The 27,702-nt window shown below is 48.5% G+C and overlaps 1 protein-coding gene across 1 annotated transcript in view; it reads right to left on the bottom strand.

Moving 5' to 3' along the window:
* The window catches only part of MAN1C1 (mannosidase alpha class 1C member 1), a 137,539-nt gene extending 111,552 nt beyond the window's left edge, over nucleotides 1–25,987 (bottom strand). The window contains exon 1 of the mRNA XM_058553273.1: nucleotides 24,488–25,987. Within this exon, the coding sequence (XP_058409256.1) occupies nucleotides 24,488–25,027 (540 nt within the window). The 5' untranslated portion in view covers nucleotides 25,028–25,987. The remainder of the gene's footprint in view (nucleotides 1–24,487) is intronic.
* Between the last annotated feature and the right edge of the window lie 1,715 nt (nucleotides 25,988–27,702).

The following is a 27,702-nucleotide window of genomic DNA, read 5'->3' as shown; positions in this document are numbered from 1 at the left end:
ATCCCTGTGTACAGGAATGAAAATTAAGGCTCAGAGAGGTTAATTAATTTGTCCACAGTTGCACAGCACATCAGGAAGAGATAAGTGATTCTAGGTTCTTGGGCTGGAGGACAGGAAGGGATGAAGGACTCAGGCTGATCTATCTGGGTGATGCTGGTCCTACAATCCTGAGTTCCCAAATTCATCTCCCTCTCCAGCTGGAAACAGATCAGGGTTTCTCAACTTTGGCACTGTTGACATTTTGGGCTGGATAATTCTTTGTTGCGGTGGGCTGTCCTGTGCAGTGTTGATGTTCAGCAGCATCCTTGGCCTCTACCCACTGGACGCCAACAGCATCCCAGTTGTGACAACCAAAAATATCTCCAGACATTGCCAAATGTTCCCTGGGGGTGGGAGGGGGGTTGAGAATCACTGAAATATGTGGATAGCAAGTTTCAGAGAGCGCGGTCCCTCGTACTGTCCTCCCAAACAGGCCTCATCCCCTGCCCCCTAGGAAAGAGCTGGGCAGCTCCGCAAATTTCCTGCAGGAGCCAGACTTGAGGGAAACTGAGGCCAGCCATAGGAGCATAGTTCTGGGGACAGTAGCTTAAGACCAATACTCTCTCCAACATGGCCCCTCAGTCCAGGACACTGACCCTGCTGGGTCCAAGAAGGTTCAGGAAAATCAGGGCATCCGTGGAGCTCCCCACCTGAGAAGCCAGAGGACTTCATGAGGGCAGGGTCACAGGACACCTAATTAGAAGGCATTTGAATGAGGGGCACAGAGTAGTCACATCACAACACAAAAAGCTGGTTTCTATAAGGGTCCTGTGGAGAGCTGGGCCATGACCCACAGTGCTGGAAAATTTCCAGCAGTGTCAGCAGAGAAGTTACAATAAAAGCTAATATTGATTAAACACCTACTATGTTCCAGGCACTCTGCTAAGCACTTTATGCATACTCCAACCCCAAGGATGGTTTTATTATCACCCATTGTATAGAAAAAGAAACTGAGGCAGCAGTCAAGTAACTTGCTTGAGGGCCCCTGTTCATCCTGCATGTTGATGGAGGGCACTCAAGCTCTGCTTCAGGGGGAAGCAACCTCATGACAAGGCCTGGTGAGGCTCTGGCCCCAGCTCTCAAGACCCACCGAGGCAGGGAAAAGGTGGCTTGACATGAGGCAGGCAGCAGGCTTCAGTCTTTGCTAAACAGCCACGTGCTGAATGCTGCCGGCGGCTCCACCCCACGCCTGAGTGGGTGCTGGGGGCCTTCCAGCTCGCAGGGCGGGCATGGCTGCCGCCAGCTGGAACAGAATTTGAGAACACATTAGCAGAGTCTCACTTCCCAGGAGAGCGTGACTCTGCCGCACTGAGCAGACTTCTTTGGCAGCAAGTCATCCTCGCAAGAGTCCCAGTGTCACTTAGAGAAGCCATTTGTTTCCCAACAGCAACCAGGAAGGCGACAGCTGTCCTGCAGCAGGAGTCCCGGGTGCTGCCTGAACCTCGGTCAGGGAGCCTCTGCCAGGGACCACACAGGCCCTGCAGCCCCGACATACGGGGAAGGCTCCTCAGCGCAGAGGCCAGGAGCAGAGTGTCTACCAGTGTCCTCGGGAAGGGCCTGGAGGCCTTGGGGTCAGCCAATCAGACTCTTAGGAGTCAGGAGCTGCTATGGAGGGGCAAATAGGAAAGATAAAGCACTTGGCTTTAGGTGGCCACTGCTGGGGAGCAGCACAGGCCCTCTGGGTCCCCAAACTACTCCGCAGTGCCTGCTCAGGCCAATCTCGGGCCACAGGAGGCAGGCAGCAGGGTCTTCCCTCCCCCTCAGACCCACCATAGCACTGATGGGGGACCATGCTGCTAACAGGCCTAAGAGGGAACAGGACTTAATCGCTTTTCTAAATCCCACAACCCAGCAGTCTGAGGAAACACCTGAAAAATGCTGATATAACCCCAAAAGCACAGATTTTCCCCACAAGGAACATCTTTCTTTCTTTCTGACAGGTGACCTCAGGCCCCGGCCAGGGTGGGGATTAGAATATGCCCTCTAATAGGCAAGAAGGATCAGTTTGTGGTTAAAGGATGAGCACGTTAATTCTGTGCAGCCTGCTCGGTGACAAGAGCCAGAGGAGCGTGCATTAGTCTCTCCCTGCGGAGAGCATCTTACTTGAAGAAATGGAGTCTCGCCTTGGGTCATGGCCCCGCAGGCACAGAAGGGTCAGACACTGCCTTCAGGAGTCTTGTCCACAGTGCTGGGTGTGTGCCCTTTCCACGCGCTGGGAGGCTCACAAATGACAAAAGGCAGAATGGGAACGGGAATCTGTCATACTACTTGCAGGGCAACAGGCAGCCTGGAGCAAACTTTCTGGCCCCGGGAACCAGGCAGTGAGCTGGGAGAGAGGCTTAAAGTGTACCTGCAGAGCCAAGCAAGCTCGGGGTCCAGGCCTAGAGGAAACAAGAACCCTCTCGCCTCTCAAACTGGGAAGTGTGTCCTTCTGGCCAGCTGGGTCCAATTTCTATTAGAAGTCTCCGGCAGGGGCTAGTCTGCACTTCCCCTTGGGGACAGAAGAAAGGACAGGAGAGGATTTCCAACTGGCACCCTAGAACTCAGCAGTGGCCAGCCCCCCGTTCTTGGCATCCATTGATTTCTAGAATGTTTGCTTGTTAATTGGTGGACACCATTCTGAGTGTCCAGCAAATGGGAATCTTTCCAGAACCAAGCTTCCCTCCCCAACCCTTTCTGTGGTCATTTATTCCTTTTCTTCCTTTCTCCTCGGAATCAATCCCCTCCAGTTCTCCTTTAAGGGGTTCTTATTTACTAAACAAACAAGTAAAAAAAATAACTTCAAAAATAAGCTCAGATCAGAGCAGTAAAGCCTTCCTTTAGCCTTTGTCATTAAAACTGATGTGAAACAGGAGAGCCAGATTTTCCAGGTGAGAATTACAGGGTTTGCAGATTAGGGAGACAACCAAGTCGCCTTTATTTTTCTTCTGTAAGGACTAAACTGATATTTACTTGCACAAGCCAAGAGCAAAAAGGGGCAGCCAGCTCTCCTAACAGCCATTCATACATCCAAGTGTGGCAGATTCATCAGAGTCTAAGATGGCAGAAAGAGAATTCAGAACATGGTATGTCAGAGGTAAGTTCTATATTGTCCCAAATAGAGTTTTCTATTGTTAAAAGCCCCTGTCCCTTGCCAGAGGGGAGATCTGGTGAGGCCATAGAGAGGCCAGAGAGTCAAGCAGGCAACGTCTAACCTGGTCTCTCTGAGGGGAGGTCATGAGCTCCCAACATAGGCCCTAAAATAAGCTGAGAACAACCTCAGAAGCAACAACTACACAGAAGTAGCCTGGGGCAGTGGCTGCCTGCAGAGGCAGACAACGGGTCTCTTAGAGGCCTCAGCATGTGAGCAATGGCCACTGCTTCGGTAACAAAAGGCTCCAACTCCTACACAGTTGCTGATTGGAGCCCCTCAACCTGGTCAAACTTACACATGTTCTACAAGGTCACAGCCCATCAATTAGCCAGATGCTCCTCATCCTTCCCTTGAGGGCAGGAGACATAAATGTTGGGTAAGAAACTACGCTGAGGACCTGATTTATAAAAGTAAGAAGGACAATCTGTCTGTGGCAGAACAGACCTGCCTCATGCCCATGGGAAGTGGAGATCCACAGGACCCCATCGGGGATGCAGATTTGTGTACATAGGGACTGCCCGCACTTATAGCCTCTGCTTTGAGAGTCAGAAGCTAGTTCTGTCCCACCCACAGCCAGTGGCCAAAGGTCTTCTTGAGAGCCAGAACAGCCACAGATAAGATGGAGCATCCTAGAGTTTTCAACACTAAAAGCAACAAGGCTGGAACATGCTCCATCTCTGGAGTTCACCTTGTGACTTTGGACAGGAACCAGATGCTTCCATCAGATGCGGGGCCGCTGGAGAAGAGCAGCAGGCAGGCTCTCAGAACCCCAGGAACCAAGAGGTCCCCTTGGAGGCAGTGAGTTCAGCATTCCGGGACCCTCCCGCCTAGAAGCCACATGGCTGTTGGATGCCCGGAACAGAAACACATGTATGAGCAAACTGGCCTCCGAAGCCCTGAAAGCATCTCTTCTCTGTGAAGTGACAGCAGTCTCACAGAGAAATGCAGAGCTGCTGAGAACGGAAATGGCACTTAGGTTCCTAGGGCAGGTTTTCAGGGCAAGAAGCTAAGGTTCCCACCTCAGAGCTCACCACTGGTGAACTATATTAGCGAAAAGATCCATCAGCTTCACCTTCAGAATCATTAAGAACAGCTAGCCAGCCCCAAGACCGGGAAAGCCAGTGCAGCCCAGTGACCTAGTCAAAGCATCAGCCAATGTAGACCAAAGATCCCCTCAGAAGTTGCTGGTCATGTCCAAATATACAAGGAATTCTTTGTCCACAGACAGGCTCAGTCAAGAAAGTAAAGAGGACAGAGGTGAAAATGGGGTCAGGGTGGGCCAGAGCGACAAGAAGGCATTCAGTCAGACTTAGGTCTCTGAGGTCCTTCTACATCTGCCCCCACATTCTGTGGATTCAGGCTGCTACTAGGACAATATGTGGGATTTCTGACATTCAAAAAATGCCTTAGTATTAGCATGCTCATATCATGTATTTGTCACAAAGACAAAAACTAAAGCTCAGAGTCTCTGGTAGAAAACACAAAGCAGAGCTGCTTCAGAAGACCTGCTCAGCCCACAAGTTCTGCAAAGAAACCGGTACCAAGAGTTCTTCTGAGACTCGAGTGTTTACAAGCAGCAAGTGTGGGACGGTGCAGGAAGGTGCCCCTTCTAAGCTGGGTGAGAACTTACATCAAGAGTCCTGTGGTCCTTCCTGGTACGTGCCTGGTATAAAGGTTAAGAACAATGCTTGTGAAATTCCTAAGGAAACGCAGCAGGCTGATTCGGCTTCCACTGTTGACAGGGAGTAGGAGACAGGTAGTCAGGGAAGAATGACAGCTTGGGGATTAGCGCGATGACAATTAGCCAAGTTCTGCTCTGCTTCTCTTTACAAAGAAAACTTCCCTTCTCTTTGCTCTTGGAATGCCATGTTAAAAGAGAGACATTTCCATGGCAACCACATACACATTTAGCGATGTGTCACTAAATTTGTGCGTGCACAAAGGCACATTAGGAGACTTTTTGAATGTGGCAAGAGAAATAGATTTTCATAATTGAATGTTGCCCTCGAGTAGAGTTTACCATTTGCTGAAAGCCAGGGCTGCAGCAGGAGATGCTAACTCTGCCTCATCAGAATCAAGGCTCGACCCAAAAATCTCAGCCAACCTCAGAAGAGGGCTGTCTCTTTGGGAGGCTGCTGCCCAGAAACAGGCATAGCCAGGGGCCAAGATGGCCTTGGCAGAGCCAAGGAAAACAGATCCATCTCACGTGTGACCAGAGCCCCAGGAGAAAGCAAGTTATGTGCATGAGAATCACACATGATCCTGATCTTTTCTTAGGTTCTTAGCACCTCATGACCCCAAGACTCTCATCTGTTCTAACAAAGAGAGTGTAGGAAAAAACTAGCACCCATATCAGATAGCTTCCCCAAGAAGTGGAATGCAATAAAAAGAATGCTGAATCTAGAACCCAGAAGTCCCAGGTGTGTGTCCTAGTTCTGTCTCTTCCTAATCATGGAACTTTGAAACCTACTCTTTTTCTAAGCCTCAATCTGTAAACTGGGAATATGCTTCCAATCACCAGACGCTTCAAGGAGGTAGTGAACGTAGAAGCATCACTATTTAACCATAACACTGACAAACGATAACACTGTTTATAAGGTGGCACCGACTTGGCCCACGTACCCCAAAGGAGGCCTCTGCTAGATGCAGGCTAGGCGTTTAGAGCTTGGGTACCACAAAGCGGCCACCCCAGCCCTGCCTGTGTCAAGTTGGGGCTGCTGTGGGTTTATGGTGGCCTGACTCCGGGTCTCTCCAGGAGCTGGTACTGCAAGGGGGGGAAGGACAGCCCTGCAGCAGCTGCCCCAGCCCCAGGGGCTCCGACGTCAGCCTTTCTGGTCCTCCCTGGCCCCACACCTAGCCTAGGTCCTAAGCCAGTCAGTTTGACAGCCAGAAGGCCCGGGGAGGGGGCAGTCACACCGTACATACGTTGAACTCACACACATTCAATTCTGCCGCCCACTCTCCTCACTCTTCCTGTTACTCCTTCCCCACTGGAACTAGACCTCGGCCTCCACCGCTCCAAGGAAAGAGAAGCCACCACTGAACAGCAAATGAAAGAAGCTAAATTTTGGCTTTTGAGCTTCCAGGGGCCTGGGTCCTGGCAATGAGAGATTTTCAAGGAGAGTTTTCACCATATGTGATTTCAACTTACATGCTTAATCCAGAACCTAAGCCCAGGTAGGGGGCAATCAGTTGCCTCAGCCTCAGGAGAGGGGCACTGCTTTGGGGTAAGACATGGCACCTCCATACTGGAGCCCAGTGAGGTACCCCCCGCCTCCCATCACAGTGCTCCTTTCCTGTCCCCCTACCCCCATCAGCCTAATCTGTGGGCTGGGCTTGGACCTGCCTCCTTGTCCACTTGTAACCAGTCTTCCCCGGGATGAGGCCACACTCTGCCACCATCCCAGGCTCATGGTCTAACACTCACACCCACAGACACCACCTGGATCAGCCCTCCCAAGCCCACCATGTGGCCCTTCCACTGCCCAAGTCACTGCCCCTTACGCTGCCCATCACAACTCCACCACACTGGAGAGGCTCCACCAGCCCCAAGGGCTGGGCCCCAGACTGCTCTGCTGTGCTTGTGAACTCCAGCCAAGTTCCCCAAGCCCTGCGTCCCCTCCCTGCTCACTCCTGATGCCACTGGTCCCAGCCACCCTACACCGAGGCTCACCCCAGATAACTATTTTGTTTTATGGCAGAGGAGCTGGCACACGTGGCTCCAAAAGTCACCACCGCCGCTCACACTGCTGATGAGAACGTAAGATGGTGCAGCCGCTGTGGAAGTTTGGCAGTTCCTCACTAAGTTAAATACAGAATTACATGTGATCCAGCAATTCTACTCCTAGGCAGGTACCCAAAAGCAATGAAAACATATGTCCACCCAAAAACATGTACACAGATGTTCATAGGAGCCTTATTCATACTAGCCAAAAGGTAGAAATGTCCCAAATGTCCATCAACAGGTGAATAGATAAACAAAATGTGGCATAGCCATACAATGGAGCATTGTTCAGACAGAAGAAGAAATGAAACTGACACGTTACAACATGGATGAACCTTGAAAACATCATAAGGTCACACATTGTATAATTCCACTTATGTAAAACATCCAGAATAGAAAAATCCATAGAGACAGAAAGCAGATTCGTGGTTGCCAGGGCCTGAGGTGGGAGTGGCTGCTCAATGAGTACAGGGTTTCCATTTGGAGTGGTGAGAAATTCTGGAACTAGACAGCAGTGATGCTCACATAACATTGTGAATGCACTCAATGCTACTGAATCATACACTTTAAAATGGTTAAAAGGATAAATTTTATGTTATGTGTATTTTACCCACAATTTTAAAAAAAGTCACTACCTCACACAGCAGTCTACGTAGTTCCTTATGCCATCCCGCAGCCTCTGCAGCCTTGCTAAAGCGAGGCTGGAGCCTCTGGAGCTCCAGGACCCGAGAGAGAGCGCCCACTCCAGGACCACAGAGGGAGCCCTGGCTTGGGGCAGAAGGTCCAGGCCCAGCAGCGGGGCGGCACTGCGAGTGTGTACAGAGTCAGGAGGTTGGACACTTTTCAACTTAGCCGGTGGGGCTGCTACAGGGTCCTCTGCCAACATAAATAAACCCCGTGAGGACGGGCAGGGACGGAGGAACAGGAACTCCTTTTAGCTTTCGACACCTCTCTAAGGAGGCTGAGCAACCCGACACAGGCTGTTGTCGCAAACGCGGTGACCACAGAGGAGAAGACACCACGCGTTTCAGTTCTGCGACGATAACCCAGCACTGACTGGTACTGGCCACGTCTCACCTGTCACCCCACGGGATGAACAGGCCTGAATACTCAAACCTCAAGATGCTCAAACCAGGACAGGAAATGTCAGAATGATTCGGGCAAGGCAGAGAAAGCCAAGACTACCTGGCTGCCGCAAGACAGGGACTGCTTTGCCACCAGAGCCTTCAGGATTTCTTCTAGAAACACAGCCCAGACGACGAGCCTATTTTCAATTCCAGGCTGGGGCCAGGAAGTGGGGTGGCATCTGAGGCTCAGACACCAGGAGAAAATCTGGAAGAGTGGCTAGGGTGAGAAAGCCACTTAGACGTTCCTTAGATGGCCGTTTCAGCAGGGACTTTGCCAAATGACCCTCCCTTCTATGGTCAGGGGCTTGGTTTTAAGAGAACCCTCCCATCGGAGCAGAGGATTCTGCCCACAAGCTGAGAAGAACGTGGTAGTATCTATTTGGCCACTGCCTACTTGTGGTCACTGGGAAAGACAAAATGTGTCTTCACCACTCCACAGTTTCTTCCTTTCCTCGACAGCAATGAAGATTCAACTACGCTTTCTCCCATCATGTGTGGGCTCCTTTTTCACTGATGAAGGAGCTGGCCTGTGAATCTCTAGTGTGTGGCCAGGCCAGAGATGCACACATCCTATTTCCAGAAGAGAGGTGGTGGAACAGCTTTGCATGCTCTGCTGGGACAAGGAGTAAGCTACGAGGCTGGACTCACTCAGCATCAGGCCAGAAGAGTCACGTACCGTCCTCAGGCTGGCTCTTGCATTCTCGGTCAGAAGTCAAAAAGCAGACAGCTCGGAGCACCCAGCTCTTCTTAGCAGAGGTCCGACAGTGAGTCTCGATATACGATTAGAAAATGAAGAAGAGAAACAGACCCTCTAATCCTTGATGCCAGCAAGAAAGGAAAGTCAAGGAGTCTCTGGCCAGTGAAGACAGTCCTCTGAAGCTGGGAGGAGGTGAGGAAGGGAGGAGACTAAGGGCAGGCCCCTTAGGAGAGGCCATGGCTGCAAGCCTGCACGAGGCTGAGCCGCGCACAGGGCTCAGGGGGCAACGACGTGTGGCGGAACCAGTTGGTGAAAGGAAAAAGGAGGCAGGAGATGGCTCTCTTGGTCCCTCTGCATCTCCTGTGCCATCACCCCAACCAGGCCCAAACCCATATTTCCAACCACCTAGACGTCACAATCATATAATTTCTATCATGTCTAGAATTCAACTCATCTCCCCCTCCCAGGATTTCTCACTGTCCCAGTTCCTGATGTCCTCATCTACCCCAGGTAGAAATCTTGGCCACTCCCAATTCATCTCCCACATCCACACCTACAACACCTCCCCAGATCCAGCACATGGAGCTCCTTGCTGTTCTGCAAGCCCACTGCCCCTGGTATTCTTCACATTTGCCTGAAATGCCATCCTCTCCCCCAAGCTCACATCAAGCTGACGTGACTCCCCAGCTCTGTGTTCAGCCCTTTATTTGGGCACCTCCATGTGTTACAACTGTGTGCACGTCTATTGCACCCTGACTAGATGCTCTCCTCTTTGAAGGCAGAAGCCTCATCTTTGCACCCTCAGCATCTAGGGCATTGCCTGGCATGCAGCAGGAACAAGGTGAGTTCTCTGAAGAAGTTGAACTGAACAAAACAGATTAAGCAGCAGGCAGTTAATATTCCTCTCACTGCATATCAGTTCAACTACATTATCTCATAAAGTCTGGTTTGGAGCTGTTTGACAACTAGATTTCCAACACGATTCAGCTTTGCAAATTCCGGCAGTTTCTAGAACAAAAACGATAGAAAAAAAAAAAAAACAGCAGCTAAAAGGAGGTAGGTCTGAAGACTGAGTCAAGACAAAATGAGGGGAGAGGAGGTTGGGCCCAGAAAAGCCCCAGTCTGTCTCCAACCTATGGAATGGCATCTACCTGGGAGAACTGGCAGAAATGGACCGATGCAGAAATGCCTCAGCATCTAATTAAACATTTTCGACTCCACTGCACACGGGAAGGAAACCTATGTCCCCCACGGAACCCTGACAAATGAGTCGTTTCCAACCAATCTATCACCATAGCATCTGGGTACCTCAGGAAGATGAAAATAAGACCAATACATAAATGAAAACCAACACACAAACAATCGTCTCTCCACACAGGCCTCTCCAGCCATCTGTCAAGCTCCAGCCTCATCACTGCTTCCTGCAACCAGAGGCCTCTGAGTAAGCACGGTTTAATATAAGATTTAACAACAGAAGGAAATTTCTCCTCTGAAGTCTGACTCTCCATTAACGCTCCTACGCTCAATGTCCACCCCTTGAAGCTGGAATAAAATAAGTTTGGGATAAACAGGACTTGTTCTTTATGCCACATCAGCCAAAGAATTTGCTAGAAATAGTTGGGACAGATTGAAGAAAGACTGCAACCTGGCACAGGTTGAGAACACAAAGGCTTCTTGCACGAAAACAGTTCTCGAGGGGACCGTCTTGGCGGGGGTGGGGACAGGACACTCACACTAATCTACAGTGCATTCTCACCTTCTTCAGCTTCTGCCAGAGTCGCCTAGATAGATTTGATCCCATCAACCCAGGGCAGCAATTCTCAGGTTAAGTCCCATCCAGCACCTGACAAGGCAGAGACGGTGGGAAATCGCAGACTCTGCTGCCGTAAGTCTGAACACCTGGGACAGGCTCGGCTCTTGCACTTCTGCAACGCTTTTTCCTGAGCATCTGTTACTCGATTTTAAGGCCCAAGGAGCAATGTGAAAAGGCTGCTCTGTTAACTGCAAAGCGGCAGAGGCAGCCACAGGAGGGAGGGTGACGGCCTTTTGGGAAATCTACTTCTGGGCAAGCAAATATTTTCATTTCAGATGTTTATGTCCTGCCTGCTTCCAGAACAAAAACTTAGGCGGGACAAATATTTATGCAGCTACCCAACGTTTCCCTCCCTCTATGCCTCTGTACGGGGTGGGAAGTGATTCAGACACAGGACAATATTACACTACAAAATGCCTTAAAGCCAGAGGTTCACCTTTGCTGTTCCTTCAGTGTACAACTGAGGCTCAATAGATAGTTGGTGTTTTCAACATTGTTTCTTAAAGTTTTAATAAATTCATGGCTTCTCTTGATCGTGTTAACAGTACATGCTCTTCTTACTTTCAGAAAACTCAGTTTTAACTGAGTCTTTTCCCCAATCATTTCTCCTTACCTGATCCTGGTCTAGGTCTTAATAAATATAGAAAATTTCCAACCTTTTCCATAAGTGGGTACAAGCGAAATCCAGCCGGAAAGGCGACAGAGCCGAGGTGAAGACAAAAGCACCACAGGTGAGTTCTAAAGCATGGCTGCACAGCAGAACCACCAGGGAAGTGTCTGAGAACTCCAGTGCTTAGGCTGCACCCTCGACCAATTAAATCAGAATCTCTCGGGGAGGAACTTGGGCATCAGTCTTTACTAAGATCCCCCGGGGGGGTTCCAGACTGCAATAAAGGTTAGAATCCCTGTTGTAAAGATTCACGGGAGCAGTTCTTTCGAATACCTACCAAGATTATGACAATTTCTGCTTTATTCCATCCCAAAGCGAAAACTCTTCCTCTAAATTATCATCTGTGAGCCTTCAGATGACATAATAGAAAGAACATCAACCTAAGAGTCAGGAGAGGAGGTTTAAGTCAGTGCATCACAATTGAAACTGGTGGGGCCTGGAGTTGGTCACTGCCTTTTCAGGGTCTTCATCCTCTCCAGCCATAAAATGGGATTACAGTCCATGCCCTGTATGCCACAAGGCTGTTGTGGGCATCAGCTAAACTCTTCATGGGATGCTAGGGCTCTACTAAGAATACTACACACACAAGGAATTTTTTTTATTCTTTTGGTGAGGAAGATTGGTCCTGAGCTTACATCTGTGCCCATCTTCCTCTATTTTGTATATGGGATTCTGCCACAGCATGGCTTGATGAGTGGTGCATAGGTCTGCACCCAGGATCCGAACCTGCAAACACCAGGCTGCCGAAGCAGAGCACGTGAACTTAACCACTATGCCACCAGCCCAGCCCCCCCTCCCTCCAAAGCAGACCTCCTGGGGATTCTCCCCAGGGATTTAAATGACAATGGTTGGTACAGAGGCCAGAGAGTCAGAAACCCTTTTTCTCACATGCAAGACGGCTTCAAATTCCAGGGCTGACAAACTGGAATTCTGCTCCCACTGGTGCCAAGTTTAAGAGCACTTTACTCAGAGTGCAGAGAATCTTATTATGCTTTAATCCAGTGCCTAATCGCAGGAAAGATCTAACGCTATTTCCTCCCTCAGCCCCATCCGGATTGATGCCAATCTTAGCTACTCAAGGATCAATAACGAGACATAGGCCCCCAGCATGATTATGGGGAGGCTGTTATACACCACCACCTCTGAGAGTACATCAGCATGAAGTCTCTACCCCTTACATAATTATACACCCAAGAGGACTACATCTAAGCCACTAGAGAACTCTCTAGATGGAGCTGCTATTTTTCTGTCAAAACATGAGCTTTTCTCTATAAAGGGTTTCCTTATACTCTAAAGTAGCAAAATTGATTCCATTTGATAGGTGTTCTCTAAAAGGTCCAGTTCTGAAAGCAAGAAACTAAAGTCTTCTTTTTCCATTGATTCTTATAATTAAAAACCAAGACTATTCCAGAGCTCTGTAGGGTATGTGACAAACACAGAGGATGGCTTCTGGGAGAGTTGGAAAGGAGGAAGATTTGCTGATTTAGGTCAAGAACACAGGGACAGAAAAACAAAAAAAAGGTGCCGAAATGTCTTCCCAGGAGATCAGCATTTACTTGGCAAAGTTTAGGTTTAACCTCTGAAAAGCTCATTCCGGAAGTGAAAATGGGGAAGAAGGATCTTAAGAGATTTCTAACTTTTATTCAATACCCTTACCTACCCCAAATGAGACAAATGAAATTAAAGGTAGCCTTTGCAATAAGATACTATATTTACTTCATACTGAACTTTCCTGAATGAGAGGAGATAAGAGATCAGATTTCACAGGATGCACCCTGGAAATCCTTCAGCCATGTATATTTGGCTGCCTTCTGATTAGTAATTCAGCAATTTGGCCTATACGAACAGTCTTTTTTTTTAATGTGGGGATTTATAAACCAAGTTTTAAAAAGTAGTCATTAGACTTCAGGCAAGGAGGCCAGAGAAAATATTTGACAGGTTAAAAAATCGTAGGAGGAAAGTCACACTAATGGAGCCTGCTGGAACATCACAGATACCAACAAATATTTATTCTGACACCTAAATGCAGATGAGCAAAAAATGCACAAATAATTTAAGATGACATCAACCAGAAATTAGGAGCCCTTTTGAGAACCGTAGCCTCTATGCAGGATAGGGTTTCAACGAAAATTATATTTCATGTATCCAATACCAATTACCAAAAATAAATAAGAATCTTTAAACATCTAAACTACTCTAAAATATGCACATTAAAGTTCATGCACCAGATTCAGGAGTCTTTTGAGACCTACTCAATGTTTGCTTATTTGTACTTTAAATATAGTGCTAACAAGTTAGATTGAATGGTTTCCTAGCCAACCACAGGTTAGAAAATAGCAAAATAGGAAGAGTAGAAAATAAAGCAGCCAGAGGCAGGTATCCTGACAGCTACAAGAAGTGACAGCTAACAGCCTAACAGAAAAATGGGAGAAAAACTGCTTAAAAGCAGATGAATCTAGAATCTCAAAAAAGTAACATTCACAATATTTGGCATAGATTTTTAAAAATAAGTAGACAAACAAAGATGTAGGAAAATGTGACCCATAATCAAGAGATAAAACAGTCAATAGGGACAGATCCGGGGATAATAAAGATGTTGGAAACAGCAAACAAAGACTTTTTGAAAAGCTATAAAATATGCCTTAAGATGTAAAGAAAATATGGAAACAATGAGTGAACAGATGGGAAATGTCAGAGAAACGAAAACAATGAAAAATGTCCAAAGGGAAATTCTAGAAGTAAAAAAAATACCTGGAATAAAAAATTCACTGGGTGGGCTTAACAACAGATTGGACAATACAGAAAAAAAGTTCAGTGAACTTGAAGATAGGTTAATATAAATTATCCACACCAAAGCAGAGAAAGAAAGACTGAAAAGAAAATGAAGAGCCTCAGTGACCTCCGGGAAAACATCAGGCAATCTAACTCACGTATAACCAGAATTCTAAAAGAAAAGGAGATAGATTGGGGCAGAAAAAATATTGAAGAAATATGGGCCAAAATTTTTCCAAACTTGATCAAAAAATAATCAGTCCACAGACACAAGAAGCTTAACAAACCCCAAGAAGGATAAACAATGACATCCATACCTAGGCACAGCATAGTCAAATTCATGAAAACTAAAGATAAAGAGAAAATCTTAACAACATCCAAAGAGAGAGGAAAGATATTACATGCAGGGGAATATATTCGACCTTTCATCAGAAACAATGCAAGCTACAAGACAATGAGTCTTTCATGTGAAGGAAGGAAAAAAAAAGCCAACTTAAAATTCTATATCCAGCAAAAATATCCTTTGAAAATGAAGGCAAAATAGAGACACTTCTAGATAAACAAAAGCTGCAAGAATGTGTCACCAGCAGACCTACACTACAAGAAATGTAAAGACGAGTTTTTCAGGCTGAAGGGAAAATGATACCAGACAGAAGATCATTATAAGTGCTAAGTACGTGGGTGAATTAAAAGACTCTAATTTATTAATTTCTTTAAGAAAATTGACTATTTAAATCAAAAATAATACCAACGTACTGTGAGGTTTATAACATAGGTAGAAGCAAAATACATGACAACAACAGGATGAAGATGAGAGAGGGTAAGTGGATGTAGGCAGACTGTTAGACTAGAGAAAGAAGTTAGAAAAAGAAAGTGAATTAAACCCAAAATAAGCAGAAGGAAAGAAATAAAGATAAGTGTGAAAATCAATAAAATTTAAAAATGAATATTAAAAAAAGATCAAAAGTTGGTTCTTAGAAAAGATCAATAAAATTGATAAAAATTACTAACTAAACTATTTTCAAAAATTAAACAGAGAAACTAATTAGCAATATCAGCAATAAAAGACAGAACAACACTACAGATCCTACAAACATTAAAAAGAAAATTCAGAATCTTAGGAACAATTTTATTCCAATAAATTCCACAATTCAAATGAAATAGACAAATTACTTGGAAGTGAAGTTGACAAAACTGACACAAAAAATAGAAATTCTGAATAGCCCTATATCTGTTAAAGCAGTTGAATTAAGAATTTAAAACATCACACACCAAAAAAAAAAATTATCTAGACTTACATGGCTTTAGCAGTGAATGCTATCAAACATTTAAGAAAGAGATAACATTAGTGTCCCACAAACTTTTTCAGAAAGTAGAGAGAACACTTTTCAGTTCATTTTATGAGGCCAACATAATGCTGTATCAAAAACCAAACAAAGGCTTTATAAGAAAACTATAGACCAACATCCCCCATAAGCGTAGATGCAAAAATTCTTAACAAAATATTAGAAAATCAAATGCAAGTTTAGTTTAACATTCTTTTAAAATCAATATGATTTACCATATTAACAGAATTAAGGATGGAAAACCATCCATAGATGCAGAAAAAGTATTTGACAATATTTCGATCCCATTTCTGATAAAAACTCTCAGCAAACTAGGAACAGAAGGGAACGTCCTCAACCTGATAAAAGGAATCTACCAAAACCTACACCTAACATCATACTTGCTGGTGAAAGACTGAATGCTTTTCCCTTGAGGTCAAGAACAAGGCAAAGACGTCAGTTCTCACCACTTCTATTTAAAATTGAACTGAAGTCCTAGCCAGTGCAATGTAGCAAGAAAAAGAAACAAAAGGAATAAACACTGGAAAGGAAGAAGTAAAACTGTCTTGACTCATAGACAACATGATTGTATACATAACACAGCCTAAGGAATCTACAAAAAAAATTTAATATATGAATTCAATCAGGTCACATGATACAAAGTCAATACATAAAAAGTCTATTGTATTTCTACATACTTGCAACAAATGATTGGAAAATAAAAATTTAAAGAATATCATTTACAACAGCATAAAAATATAAAGTATTTAGAGATATAGTTAATAAAAGATTTTCAAGCGCTCTACATTGAAAACTATAACACACTATTCAGAGAAATTAAAGAAAATCTAAATAAATGGAAAGAGATACCACATTCATGGATCAGACAACCCAATATTGTTAAGATATCAATTCTTCCCAGTTGATTTATAGATTCAAGTCAAACCCAATCAAAATCCCAGGAAGATTTTTCATAGACACTGACAAGCTTGTTCTCAAATGTATGCAGAAATGCCAAAGACCTATAATAGCCAAAGCAATATTGAAAAAGAAGTTCAAAGATGGAGGACTTACCATAAAGCTGCAGCATCAAGACAGCGTGAATTGACATAAAGATAAATCAATAGAACAGAAGAGTCCAGAAACAGAACGACATATACATTGTCAATTAATCTAACATGGCATCAAAGCAATTCAATGGGGAAAGGAAAGTTTTTTCAACAAATAGTGCTCAACAAGTAGACATCTAAATGGAAAATAATGAACCTCAACCCCTACACCTCACACAATATACAAGAATGAATTTGAAGTAAATGAGAGACCTAAATGTAAAAACTAAAATGATAAAGTTTCTGGAATGAAAAGGAGACTATCTCCAGGGGGCCAGCCCGGTGGCGCAGCGGTTAAGTGCATGTGCTCCACCTCGGCAGCCTAGGGTTCGCAGGTTCGGATCCCGGGCACACACCGATGTACCGCTTGTCAAGCCATGCTGTGGCGGCGTCCCATATAAAATAGAGGAAGATGGGCATGGATGTTAGCCCAGGGCCAATCTTCCTCAGCGAAAAGAGGAGGGCTGGTATCAGATGTTAGCTCAGGGCTAATCTTCCTCACAAAAAAAAAAAAAGGAGACTACCTTTATGATCTTGGGGTAGGCAAAGATTTTTTTAAAAAATAGACATTGAAAGCACTAACCATAAAATACTGATACATTGGACTTCATCAAAATTTAAAACTTCTGCTCTTTGAACAACACCATTAAGAAAACGAAGACAAACCATAGACTGAAAGCCTGTTTTATATATATATATATACATATATATATATATATATATATATATGACAAAGGACTTACATCTAGAATATACAAAGAATTTCTAGAATTCAGTAAGAGGATAAACAGCCCAATTTTTTTTAATTAAAAAAAGGCCAAAGGGGGCTGGCCCGGTGGCGCAAGCAGTTAAGCGTGTGCGCTCCGCTGCGGCGGCCCGGGGTTTGCCGGTTCAGATCCCAGGAGTGCACTGACGCACTGCCTGGCAAGCCATGCTGTGGTGGCATCCCATATAAAGTGGAGGAAGATGGGCATGGATGTTAGCCCAGGGCCAGTCTTCCTCAGCAAAAAAAAAAGAGGAGGATTGGCAGATGTTAGCACAGGGCTGATCTCCTCACAAAAAAAAAAAAAAAGGCAAAAGATTTGAACAGACACCTAAAAGAAAGATATAGAAATGGAAAATAAACACATGAAAAGATGTTCAATATCAATAGTTAGGGAAACAAAAAATAAACCACACTGAAATATCACTACACATCAGACAGGATGGCTAAACTTAAAAGGTGGACAACGGCAAGTGTTACTGAAGATGCAGAACCCTCACACATTGCTGGCGGGAGTACAACATGGTCCGGTGTTTCCGGTTTCTTATAAAGTTAAACATATATCTACTCTATGAGCCAGCAATTCTACTCCTAGTTATTTATGCAAAGAAATGAAAACATGTCTACACCAAGACTTGTACATAAAATGTTCATAGCAGCTTTTCTCATAATAGCCAAACACTGGAAACAACCAAAAAATTCAACAACAGGCGAATGGATAAACAAATTGTGGTATATTTACACAATGAAATACATCTCAACAATAAAAAATGAATGAAGTACATATACACACAACATGGATGAATTTCAAAAACATTATCCTCAGTGAAAGGAGCCTTGCACAAAAGGGCATATATTGTACTACCCCATTCATCTGAAGTTTTAGAACAGGCAAAACAAATCTCTGGTGACAAATTGAAACAGTGGTTGGGGTCGATGACGGGGGACTGGGAAGGAACAGAGGGAACTTTCTGGGGTCGTGGAAATGTTCCATTGTCTTGATAGGGGTGTGGTTTACGTGGTTTTCTGTTTTGTGCATTTCGCCATATGTAATTATACTTAAATAAATAGATAGTACCTGCATCACAGGGTTGTGGTGAAAAAACAAGACGAGAATACAAGGGACAGGTCCTGAGCAGCCACCACTTTTATCTATACAACTCCTCAGGCCCTATAGGACACTGCTGTATTGCACAGGGGATTTTATGGTGATCACCAAGTCACCACAGAGGTGGAAGGAGGGGAGACATATCTCCTACTATTCAGCTACTGACAATGGTTGCTATTTAATGAAAACTGTTTGCCTGGAAGGTTCACCTGTGGAGCAGTTGACTCCCAGGGCACGCCAGATAGAAGCACAATTACTGCTCATCTGTTAAGGAGGATGCTAATCTGTATGCCAAGTTTCTTCTATAAAAGTTACCACTAAAGCTACTGCACTAAAACAGATGGACAAGTGCCCTGGCCTTAGCCTTTAATTGATGAAAATTTGAGACATACTCAGACCCCTCTTGTGAATAAAAGCTGTTCTGACCACCTGCCTGCTCAGTTTGGGGAGCCCTCAACCCAAATCTTAGAAAACAGCCTTCTCAGGGGAGAAAACCTACAACTGGGCTACCACACGGAGGCCGTAGCCTGTAGCTGTGGTCTCCGCAGCTTCTATTCTCTTTGGGGGTGGAGACGCCAAAAAGCAGGCCTGACTTACAGCAACCTCAGCCACATCAACTCCGCACTTAAGAGAACCCAAACTATGCTGCCTCAGCTATGAACTAACCCCCAGAGCTGGAGGGGGTGAAGGAGGCAAGGGGAGGAGCACTTAGGTCCCGAGTCCTCAGAATTCTTTGAGGAGTCTCCAAAGTCTTTCTTACCATCACTTGCCATGAGAATGCAGAGCTAAGAAAGTCTGTTGTTTCTTTTCCCCAAATTATGAAAACACTTATGCTTAAGGCCTTGGCCCCAGAGTAGTGGGAAATTAAGAACCAGGGCTTCTTGTTTGAATGAGCCTGGTCTTTTTGGACTGCAGGTGCACAGAATTGGAATAATGATAATCCTTGGTTCATGACACTCATCTCTGCTCCATGCATGGCCCCTCTTTTCAAGTACTGTAATAAATATCCACGAATTCACCCGAGGCAACCACTCTCCTGAATCCTGGCCATCACTCCCTGGCTCAGGCCTTCCTGACCTCACCAATGAGAGCAAGGCAGGAGAGAATTTCCTAAAGCTCCCACCACCTCCCTTAGCACAGACTCAACTCAGGATGCAGAGGCAGGCGCCTTCCCCAAGCCAGAGGCATTGCCCACAAGGCGGGGTGCCCACCTAGATCACCAGACAGCCTCCCTGCGTGGGGCTTTCCAATCTGCGAGCCTGATTTATTTTTTTCAATAAGAGAAAAGACGTAAGTCCCTTTGAGCAAAGCACGCCTGATAGATATCACAATATTTATTTTTGGTGGAGTAACGGATCAGGCTTCCGGGAAAGCTAGAGAAAAGGCATTTTTTGAGCTCGGATGTAAATCAGTCACTCTGAACACCGCAGGGGAATCTCTATTCTTACCCCCCTGCTAAATGCAGTGTGAAACAAGCAGCTGACTTCTAAAAGTCATTGTACTATTTGTTTCCAGACCTAACACTAAAGGCAGAGCTAAGGACGTGAGGCCTGAGAAGCAACTGCTCCTGGAATGCCTGCACCTAGCTCCCCAAAATGATGGTGCAACTCACAATGCAAGCAGAGACCCACCTCACCTGCGGGTGGTGAGCTGTACAACTGGAGGGACAAATTCTGAGCTTTATTCTACTTGCAGTACTCAATTCTAAGGAAGAAGGGTGAGGTGTGTGGCTGGGCTTAGGATGTAAGGGTCTCCCAAAGGACCTGTCCAGTTATTACAGGCCAGTCTTCCTATCTATCTTAAATGTATCCTACAGCAGGACAGAGTGAAACTGGAGGACGGGGGAAAAAAAGATCTTCAATAGATTTGCAACTTAAACAGAGCTCTTCAAAGGACAGCTATTTAAATCTGAGTTGTTCCTAATATTAATTATCTTGAACATCTCATAGGCTCAGATTTACACGCTACAAAGAACACAGAGCCTTTGAATTTTCCTACCTGTCCCCGGCACTGGCGGCGATAAATCAGATACACAGAGAAACCACACATGACTAACGAACCAGCCCATTAATGGGGAGCAAAGATCATTTGCCAAGATGACTTATTCAGACACGGTCACATATCATAAGCAGCAATATCCTGGAGGCTTAATGCAGCAGGCATGGAGAGCAAGAGCGGGGACACTCCCTGCCAAGTTGTAGGCACTCCAGGGCGACTTGGGCATCCCAGATGCCTGCCATCCAAGCAGGAAAGATGTTACTCATGGCTGCCACCTCCCCACTCCCCTCAAGTTGGACTTGCACTTGGAAAATCACTGCAACTTCTAAAAGACCTCTTGGGTCTTAGAGCTGCTGAGCCCCCAAACCTTGCTGTGGCCCCGACTCTGAGACTCTTAGAATTCCAGTACCCTCAGGGAAGAAGACCCTGCCTCTGCCATCAGGAACTTAACTGTTAGTTTATAGATCTTTACTGTAGCCACCCATTCAAGTATCTGAGCTCCAACTGGGTGTCAGACCCTATTCTAGGTGTTTGGGCAGATGCATAAACAAAACAGTAAACAGGTGGGAGTGAGAGAGCGAAGAGTCCCCTAAACGCCAGTCTCTTTGTTTTACCATGAAAACTGAGGCCCAGCGATAAACAGGAATTTTCCCCTGACGTCAGAATTGATGGTGTGGCTAGGATTTGAACCCAGGTTGGATTCTTAGTGGGACTGCCACATACAGTGGTGCATAAGGGCACTGGGCAGAGGGGATGCGGATGGAGATGGGGGTGAAATTCAACCCACATTCTTCATATGGACCAGGGGCAGCCCCACTCTAGTACTATGTTCTCACTGCCCTAGAATGCCTAACTCTCTTTAACAAAAGCCCCCTTCACTGGAAGGGACACGTGAGGTTCCGCAGATCAGCAACCAACCTTCATTAGTGGGACCCAGGAGAGTTTGAATCCTTTCATTGGGATGTAACCCTGCCAAGCTATACATTTCCAACTCTTGTCACGAGTGAGAAAAGTCTGCTGAATTTGAATCCATAATAAGCCCACCTATGGCCGAGGTCCCCTATAATAATTATAACAATCAGTTCCTATATTAGGGTCAGATCTGAAAGACAAGGCTGCTAGCAAGCCGTTCACATTCTCACCAACCCCTTCACTCTTCCTGGTCCCAAGCTGAGGATCCATCACTGTCCAGTCCCATCTCTAAAGTTCAATTTGGGTGACAGGAATGATTAACTTGATCGACTGCATGAATATCTACGCTTGACTAGGTGCTAGGGATGCAGGAGTGAACACACCACCATCATCAACAACAACACACATCGCCCCTGACTTCACACAACTGAGACATGTCGAAAACAGAGCTGGGAGGAGCCCAACTACTAAGGAGTCCCTGGTCAGACTGGCAGTCTACTTAGGGGCCAGGTCTGGAAGCAAGAGCGTATGTGAACAGCCAATTATCCCCTCCCTCACCCGATTTTACAGAAGGAAAAATCAGGTCCAGGAAGGAGAGGAGGTGGTTTGTGCAAAGTCAGACAGTTGACGGTTGAGTGAGACTCGAACCCATGTTCTCTGGGTCTCCCCTTTCTACCACACTGCCTCCTCCAAGGTTCCAAAAACTGCAAAGTAAGGAGAAATAGTTGGTTCTAGTGACAGAGCATTTCCTGATGTGTGTACATCAGGAACATGCAGTTTCAACCATCTTATCAGCACAGACCCCATGCCCATGTCCATCTCTCAAACTGGAATGTTCATAAATAGACTTTGTTGATCTATAGCCGGGGTGTCCAGTCTTCATTCACTCTCATTTATCACCCTCTCTGAGTCTCTCTTGATGTTTACTTTCACTTTAAAAACCTCATCTTATAAGAACAGAGCCCTTTTTATCTGATGTTAGTTCCCCCTCTGCTCCTGGGGTCTAATCGATCCATGTCTGGAAATAAACAAGCCAGAGAGGAAAGCAACAGTCCCTTTCATGAAAACAGGCACCTTTCTAAAATGATCTACCCCTGGGCACGGCACAGATAGAAATTTAAATGAGAAGGAAATAAAGACATCCTCCAGCAATGGGCATATGCATTCCACATCAGGCAGGACACCATGAAGGTAGCTCTATGTTAAGAGCTAAATCAAAAACTCTGCCCCACATTTTTCAGGTTGTTTGGTGGTGGTGGTGGTGGAGAGTCCAAACTCAAGAAGCCTGAGGAGACAATAGGCTTCAAAAATATAATAGTGTACATAGTCCAGTCCCCTCTGTTCTGAGGAGCTTAAGGTCTTCAAGATAGTAAGAGAGGGCTTGTTGAAGACCATCTGCAGGTATATGCAAGCAGGGGTGCACGGAGATGCCAGATAGAAAGATTCAGACATCTGGCAACCAACATGGACCTCCGCTCATCATGTTATTTTACACCCACCTGCAAAGCAGAGTCTCCACACCTCCCACCACCCTCCAGCCGCTGCAGCAAGTTACCTCCCGCAGCTCCTGCCGGCAACGGAGGTTGTCTTTGTATAGAAGGGCAGAACCATGTTCCCACTAGCCAGCCCACCCTTCCTATGGCTCCCAACCCCAGGCTTTCGGAAATGGGTCACGTATGTAGATGCAAATGCAGAAAGCACCTCTTCTGAAAAGGACAGTAGTTAATCTGTTGAGAGGTCTTTTTGAAAATCGGATGGCAGCCCTGGACACCCCATGAGAAACTGCACGCATGTAGTTTATGTGTAATTTCACTGGGGGTGACTGCCCTCTGAGGAGGTCTGAAAAGGCCGAGAGGGCTAATGAGCTCAGAGGCAGCTTTGAGAAAGGGAGCTGCAGGTGGTCCAGGTGCGTACTCAACAATACAGTTCCTTAACCAAAAGGGGAGAAATGATGACCCTTCCCTAGCCACTGCAAGTTCCAGCCTTCAATCAACCTTTGAGATTTCAACAAGAATTTGGAAACTGAGAGCAGGTGCACACACACAAAACAAGGACTCATCTTCGTGGCTTCCTATCTTGACATCACAAAATGTCCTGTGATTGCTAGTTAAGACAGACTCCAAATAGGGCTTAGAGTAGAAGGGCTGAGTAACAGCAGAGATAAGTGGGGAAGAGGTGGGCATTGGGAGGGAGGATAGTCTGGACAAGGAGGAGGGCCAGCCAAGCTCTCCACTGGCTCTGAGTAGGTCTTGACAGGGCAGGTCCTGACCCTCGCTGCCTGCTCCCCCTGGAAATAAGGGCAGACCTGCTGACTCCTTTGCAGCAAACCGAGAAGTCCAGACAGAAGCAGCCCTTTCCTTCTGGGTCCACAGGAGGGGGGAGCATCTTCTTTCTAGGGAGGAGACCCTGGCCCACTGCTTGCCCACAGCCCCCTTGTGGCCCGGTGGTGTCACTGCAGCCCCCTCTGCATTGCTGGGCACAAACCTCACACAGGCAGCTCTAACAGTGGTAGAGCAGAATATTTAGTTACCGGTGGCTCCGCAACAGTCTTCAAGCCATGGTGAGGCTGGGTTTGCTTTTGGCTTCTTAAACTAAGACTAAGATTCAGACTCAAAGTGATCCTTTTAAACCCCTCCTTGATTCAATCCCTACAAGGAACAAGTCCAAGACCTGCTTCATTAAGCCAATAACCCCGGAGCTTCTGTATCATTACCACCGCCTGACCGATCATTCCTTCCTGCATCATGCAATTATGTACAATTACTCCAAAAGCTCAAATAGAAGCAGTTAGCAAGAACACACAACATCCTCTGGTTTGTAGGTTACTGACCAGGTTACAAAATACTCACAGGACACCAAATACCCCCCAAATCCTGGATTTCCAAGTAGTAGATTGTACAGGGGTTTGGGGGAAGTCTGGACTGAAGGACTCACAGTGAGAAAGAGTGGCCCTTGGCTCCATGAGAGCAGAGAGGTGTCCATCAATGAAGCTGAACAGCACTCTTGCCAGCAACTCTACAAAGAAAGGAAGTGGAGCCCACCCGGGGTGGGGGCTGGACTGGCAAGACCAGAATCTGGGGATGGGGAAAAGTTGGTCCAGTGGTTCACTTCCGTCACGGTGGGGATGATTAACTGAACCCAGCGGTGGAAAAGTGCGCAGGCAAGAGTGAAGGTGGGAAGTTTGGGGGCGAGGGGAGGGTGCAGTGTGCCTGGAGGGCCTAGAGTAGACCAGGGGCCAGGAGAACTGGATGGAAGCACAAGGGGGTCTTTTCTTTTGGGGGGGAGGAGAGCCCTTACCTCCTTGATTTTCTCCCGCTGGGTTCGAACAAGGCTCTGTGGCTCCTTACTCTCGTCGGCCCTAGTCCCCAGGACCGGGTGGCGGAGGCGGCTCCGGAACGCACTGAAGTCGAAGCTGAATGGGATGCTCTCCTCCTGGGGTCTGAGGGCCGCGACGCCGCTGCTCCGGGCCGCCGTGGCCTCCTCCCGGAGCCCGGTGGGATGCGTGCGCCTCAGCCACCCTTTCCTGCGGCGGGTATTGGCTTGGCTGCTGGGGTCGTCCTCGCCGGGGGCTGGCGCCGCGGGGGCCGGGTTGGGAGGCGACTCCTGCTCGTGGGCCAGGGGGTGGCCGGCGGCATCGGCCATTACCTCCAGGCCGGGCTGCTGGGTCCGGGGGGCCAAGAAGAGGCGCTTGAGGCGAGAGGAGTTGGGCAGCAGGAAGAGGGCCCCGAAGCACAGGGTGACGAGGCCCGAGAGGAAGAGAAGGAAGAGGAACTTCTGCGGCAGCCGCAGCCCCCACGGGGAGGCCGGGATGAAGCCGGGCACCTTCCTCACGAGCATCGTGGCCTGGCGTGGGGCTGGGGACAGTCAGCTCCGGCCGGGCCCCGGGGCCCTCGGAGTCCAGGCACTTGTCAGCAGGGGGCCCGGTGAGCGCAGGTCGTCGAGGGGCGTCGCCCGGGGCGGGGGTCCCTGAGAGTTCCGCCGCTCCGGGGACCGTCCCCGAAGTTCAGGAGTTTGGAGCGGGTCCCCCCGCGCTGCGGCGGGGGCGCAGCGGCCTCGGCGGGGCCCGGGCGAGCCTGGGCGGCACGGCTCGGGACCCGGGCCCGCAGGGGTCGGCCGCGCGCCGCAGCCTTCCCCCGGCCGCCGCGCAGCCGCTCCTCGCAGCGGCCGGAGCCGCGGGGCCCGCGCCTTGCCGCGTGCGGCCGCCGCCGGGGCCGTCACATGCCGTCCGCGGCGCCCGGGCTGTCGGCGCGGAGGGGCGCCCGCAGGCCTGGGCCCCGCGCCGGGCCGCCCTCAGGCCCTCGGCCCAAAGTGTCAGCCTCAGAAGTGGGGGGCCGGCTCAGGGGGCGAGGCGGTGGCGGGGCCGGCGGGTCAGCGCCGCTGCCAGAGCGCGCCGCCCGGCCGGGTCGCGACAGCGCCGGGCTCGGCTGTCGGGACACGTCCACAACTTTGCTCCGCCGCCGGGCGGGCGCGGGGAGCGGGCGCGGGCACTTCCGAGCCTGCAGCGGCTGGGGCTGCCCGCGCCCTAGTCCGCAGCCGGGAGCCGTCCGCGCCCAGCCGCGCCGGGGCGGCTGCAGCTGCGCCCGGGAGTGCGGGCTCCCGCCCCGCCAACTCCGGAGAGCTCCGGGCTCCCGAAGATCACCTGTTCCCGGGCCCCGCCGGCTCCGCGGAGCGTGCAGACCGGGCTGCGCCTCCCCCGCTGCAGCTGGCGCCCCGCGGCCGCCGCTCCAGACGGGCCGCCGCCGCCGCAGGCTGAGCCGCCGCCGCCGCTGCCGCCGAGCCTGCGCCCCACACGCGCGCACACCGCCCGGACGCCTCCGCCGCCCGCGCCGCAGCCCCGGCTCTCCCCGAGACAGCGCCCGCGCCCCGCCTCCCGCCCGGCCACGCCCTCGGCCACGCCCACCGCGCGCGCCCCGCGCCCCGCGCCGCCGCGGCGCCGCGCCGGCCAATGGCCCGGCGTCCGGGGTGGGGAGTGCGGGGCCTAAGCGAGGGTGGGGAGAGAAGGGCCTCCAAGCCACGCCCCCTCCCCCAAACGGCCAGCGCCGCGCACACTCCCCCCGTCCCAGCAGCACCAATGGTCCAGCTGCGCGGGGTTGGCGAGGGTGGGGGGGGCTGGAGAGCGGAGCGAGGTCATTGGTTGCCTCGGAGGGATCCCCGTTGGGCGGCAGTCGCCCATTGGTTAGTGCCCAGCGCTCGCTGGACTGGGAGCGACCGAGACCCCCCTCCGGCCCCCGCCCGCGGTGCTCCGGTTGTTGGTCCCCGGGAGGGGACAGGAGACCCGGCTAGTCTGGAGGGCTCTGGCCGTCGTTCGGTAACCTCTCACCCCTCAGTGCCAGTCCAGGATTGGCAGGGAGCTGGGGGACTGCCCGGTCCCCAGAGCGTCCGCGGAGCCGCGGTGGTGCTGCTGTGGCAGGCTGTGAGGAAGGAGTGGCTGGAGCCAAGCCAGAGAGCTGTGGCTGCGGTTGGGCCGGGCTAAGGCAGTGTTTCCACGGGACTCCCGCACACCACTGCTCTGCCTTCATTTACCCACACCCCAAATTCGGGCCAGGGCCCCTGGGTGGGGCAGGGAGAGATGCTAGCCGCAGCGGTGCAGGGGCAAGGAAGGAGAGAGAACCCTGGTCGTGTGCAGAGAAGACCACACACATCATGTGACCTGCATGCCTAGATGCCTGCGTGTGTCTGTGTACACATGTATGCTCCTATGCATAGAAACACGTGCTCTCAGAGATTGCATGTGGGTGTGTACTTGCACACAAACATACACTTAATTTAGGTATGGACACCAAGTGATTATACCAAAGCATACATAGACGTATATACGTATTAGTGCAAGTATTAACATGTGCACAGATACCCACACAACAGGTCCAAAAACATGCACGTGTACACACTGCCAGGCATATATTCCCAGACATGTGTGTCTTGACCACAAGGCCCTCGCACTTTCCCCCTTGGACTTAAGTCTCTCTGTCTTCCTTTCCTGTTAAATCTAACCCAGGGCAAAGCAACATTGTGCTGTGTGGGTCTTTCATGCAAAACACTTTATAGAGACAAATAACAGCAGAGGGAGAGACAAATTAAGAGGTGTAATAGGCAAGAGGGAAAATATCTGCTTTCAGCTGCAATTTAAAATGAAATGCAGCCTTGAGGAGACAAAAAATACTGCAGGGAGGCCTTTCCCAACAGAAGTGGTCCAGGCAGGCTCTCATCTCTTAAATCTTGCTTCTTCCCTGAGGCCTGCTTCTGATGGGCCACTGGGACCCAGACATCCTTCTACCTCTGGCCAGCCCACTGAGAGCAGACCCTCCCCTGATATTTAAATACCCTTGGCATGTAAATGTCTTTTAATTGAAAAGAAAAGAGTGCTCTGTGTAACAGGTGGAAATATTTTGGTCACTGGAGATGAATAGTCCCTCCCAACCCCACAAGTACACCCAGCTTAAATGTAAAATTCTAATTCAGATGTTTCAGTCTCTCGTAAGTTGGATTGACAGGGGTCAGTTCCTTGGAACCAG

This window comes from Diceros bicornis, chromosome 13 (assembly GCF_020826845.1).
Source record: "Diceros bicornis minor isolate mBicDic1 chromosome 13, mDicBic1.mat.cur, whole genome shotgun sequence".
In the NCBI taxonomy this organism is placed as follows: Eukaryota; Metazoa; Chordata; class Mammalia; order Perissodactyla; family Rhinocerotidae; genus Diceros; species Diceros bicornis.
The sequence above is the reverse complement of the archived record's forward strand: the minus strand, read 5'-3'. Positions and strand labels throughout refer to the sequence as shown.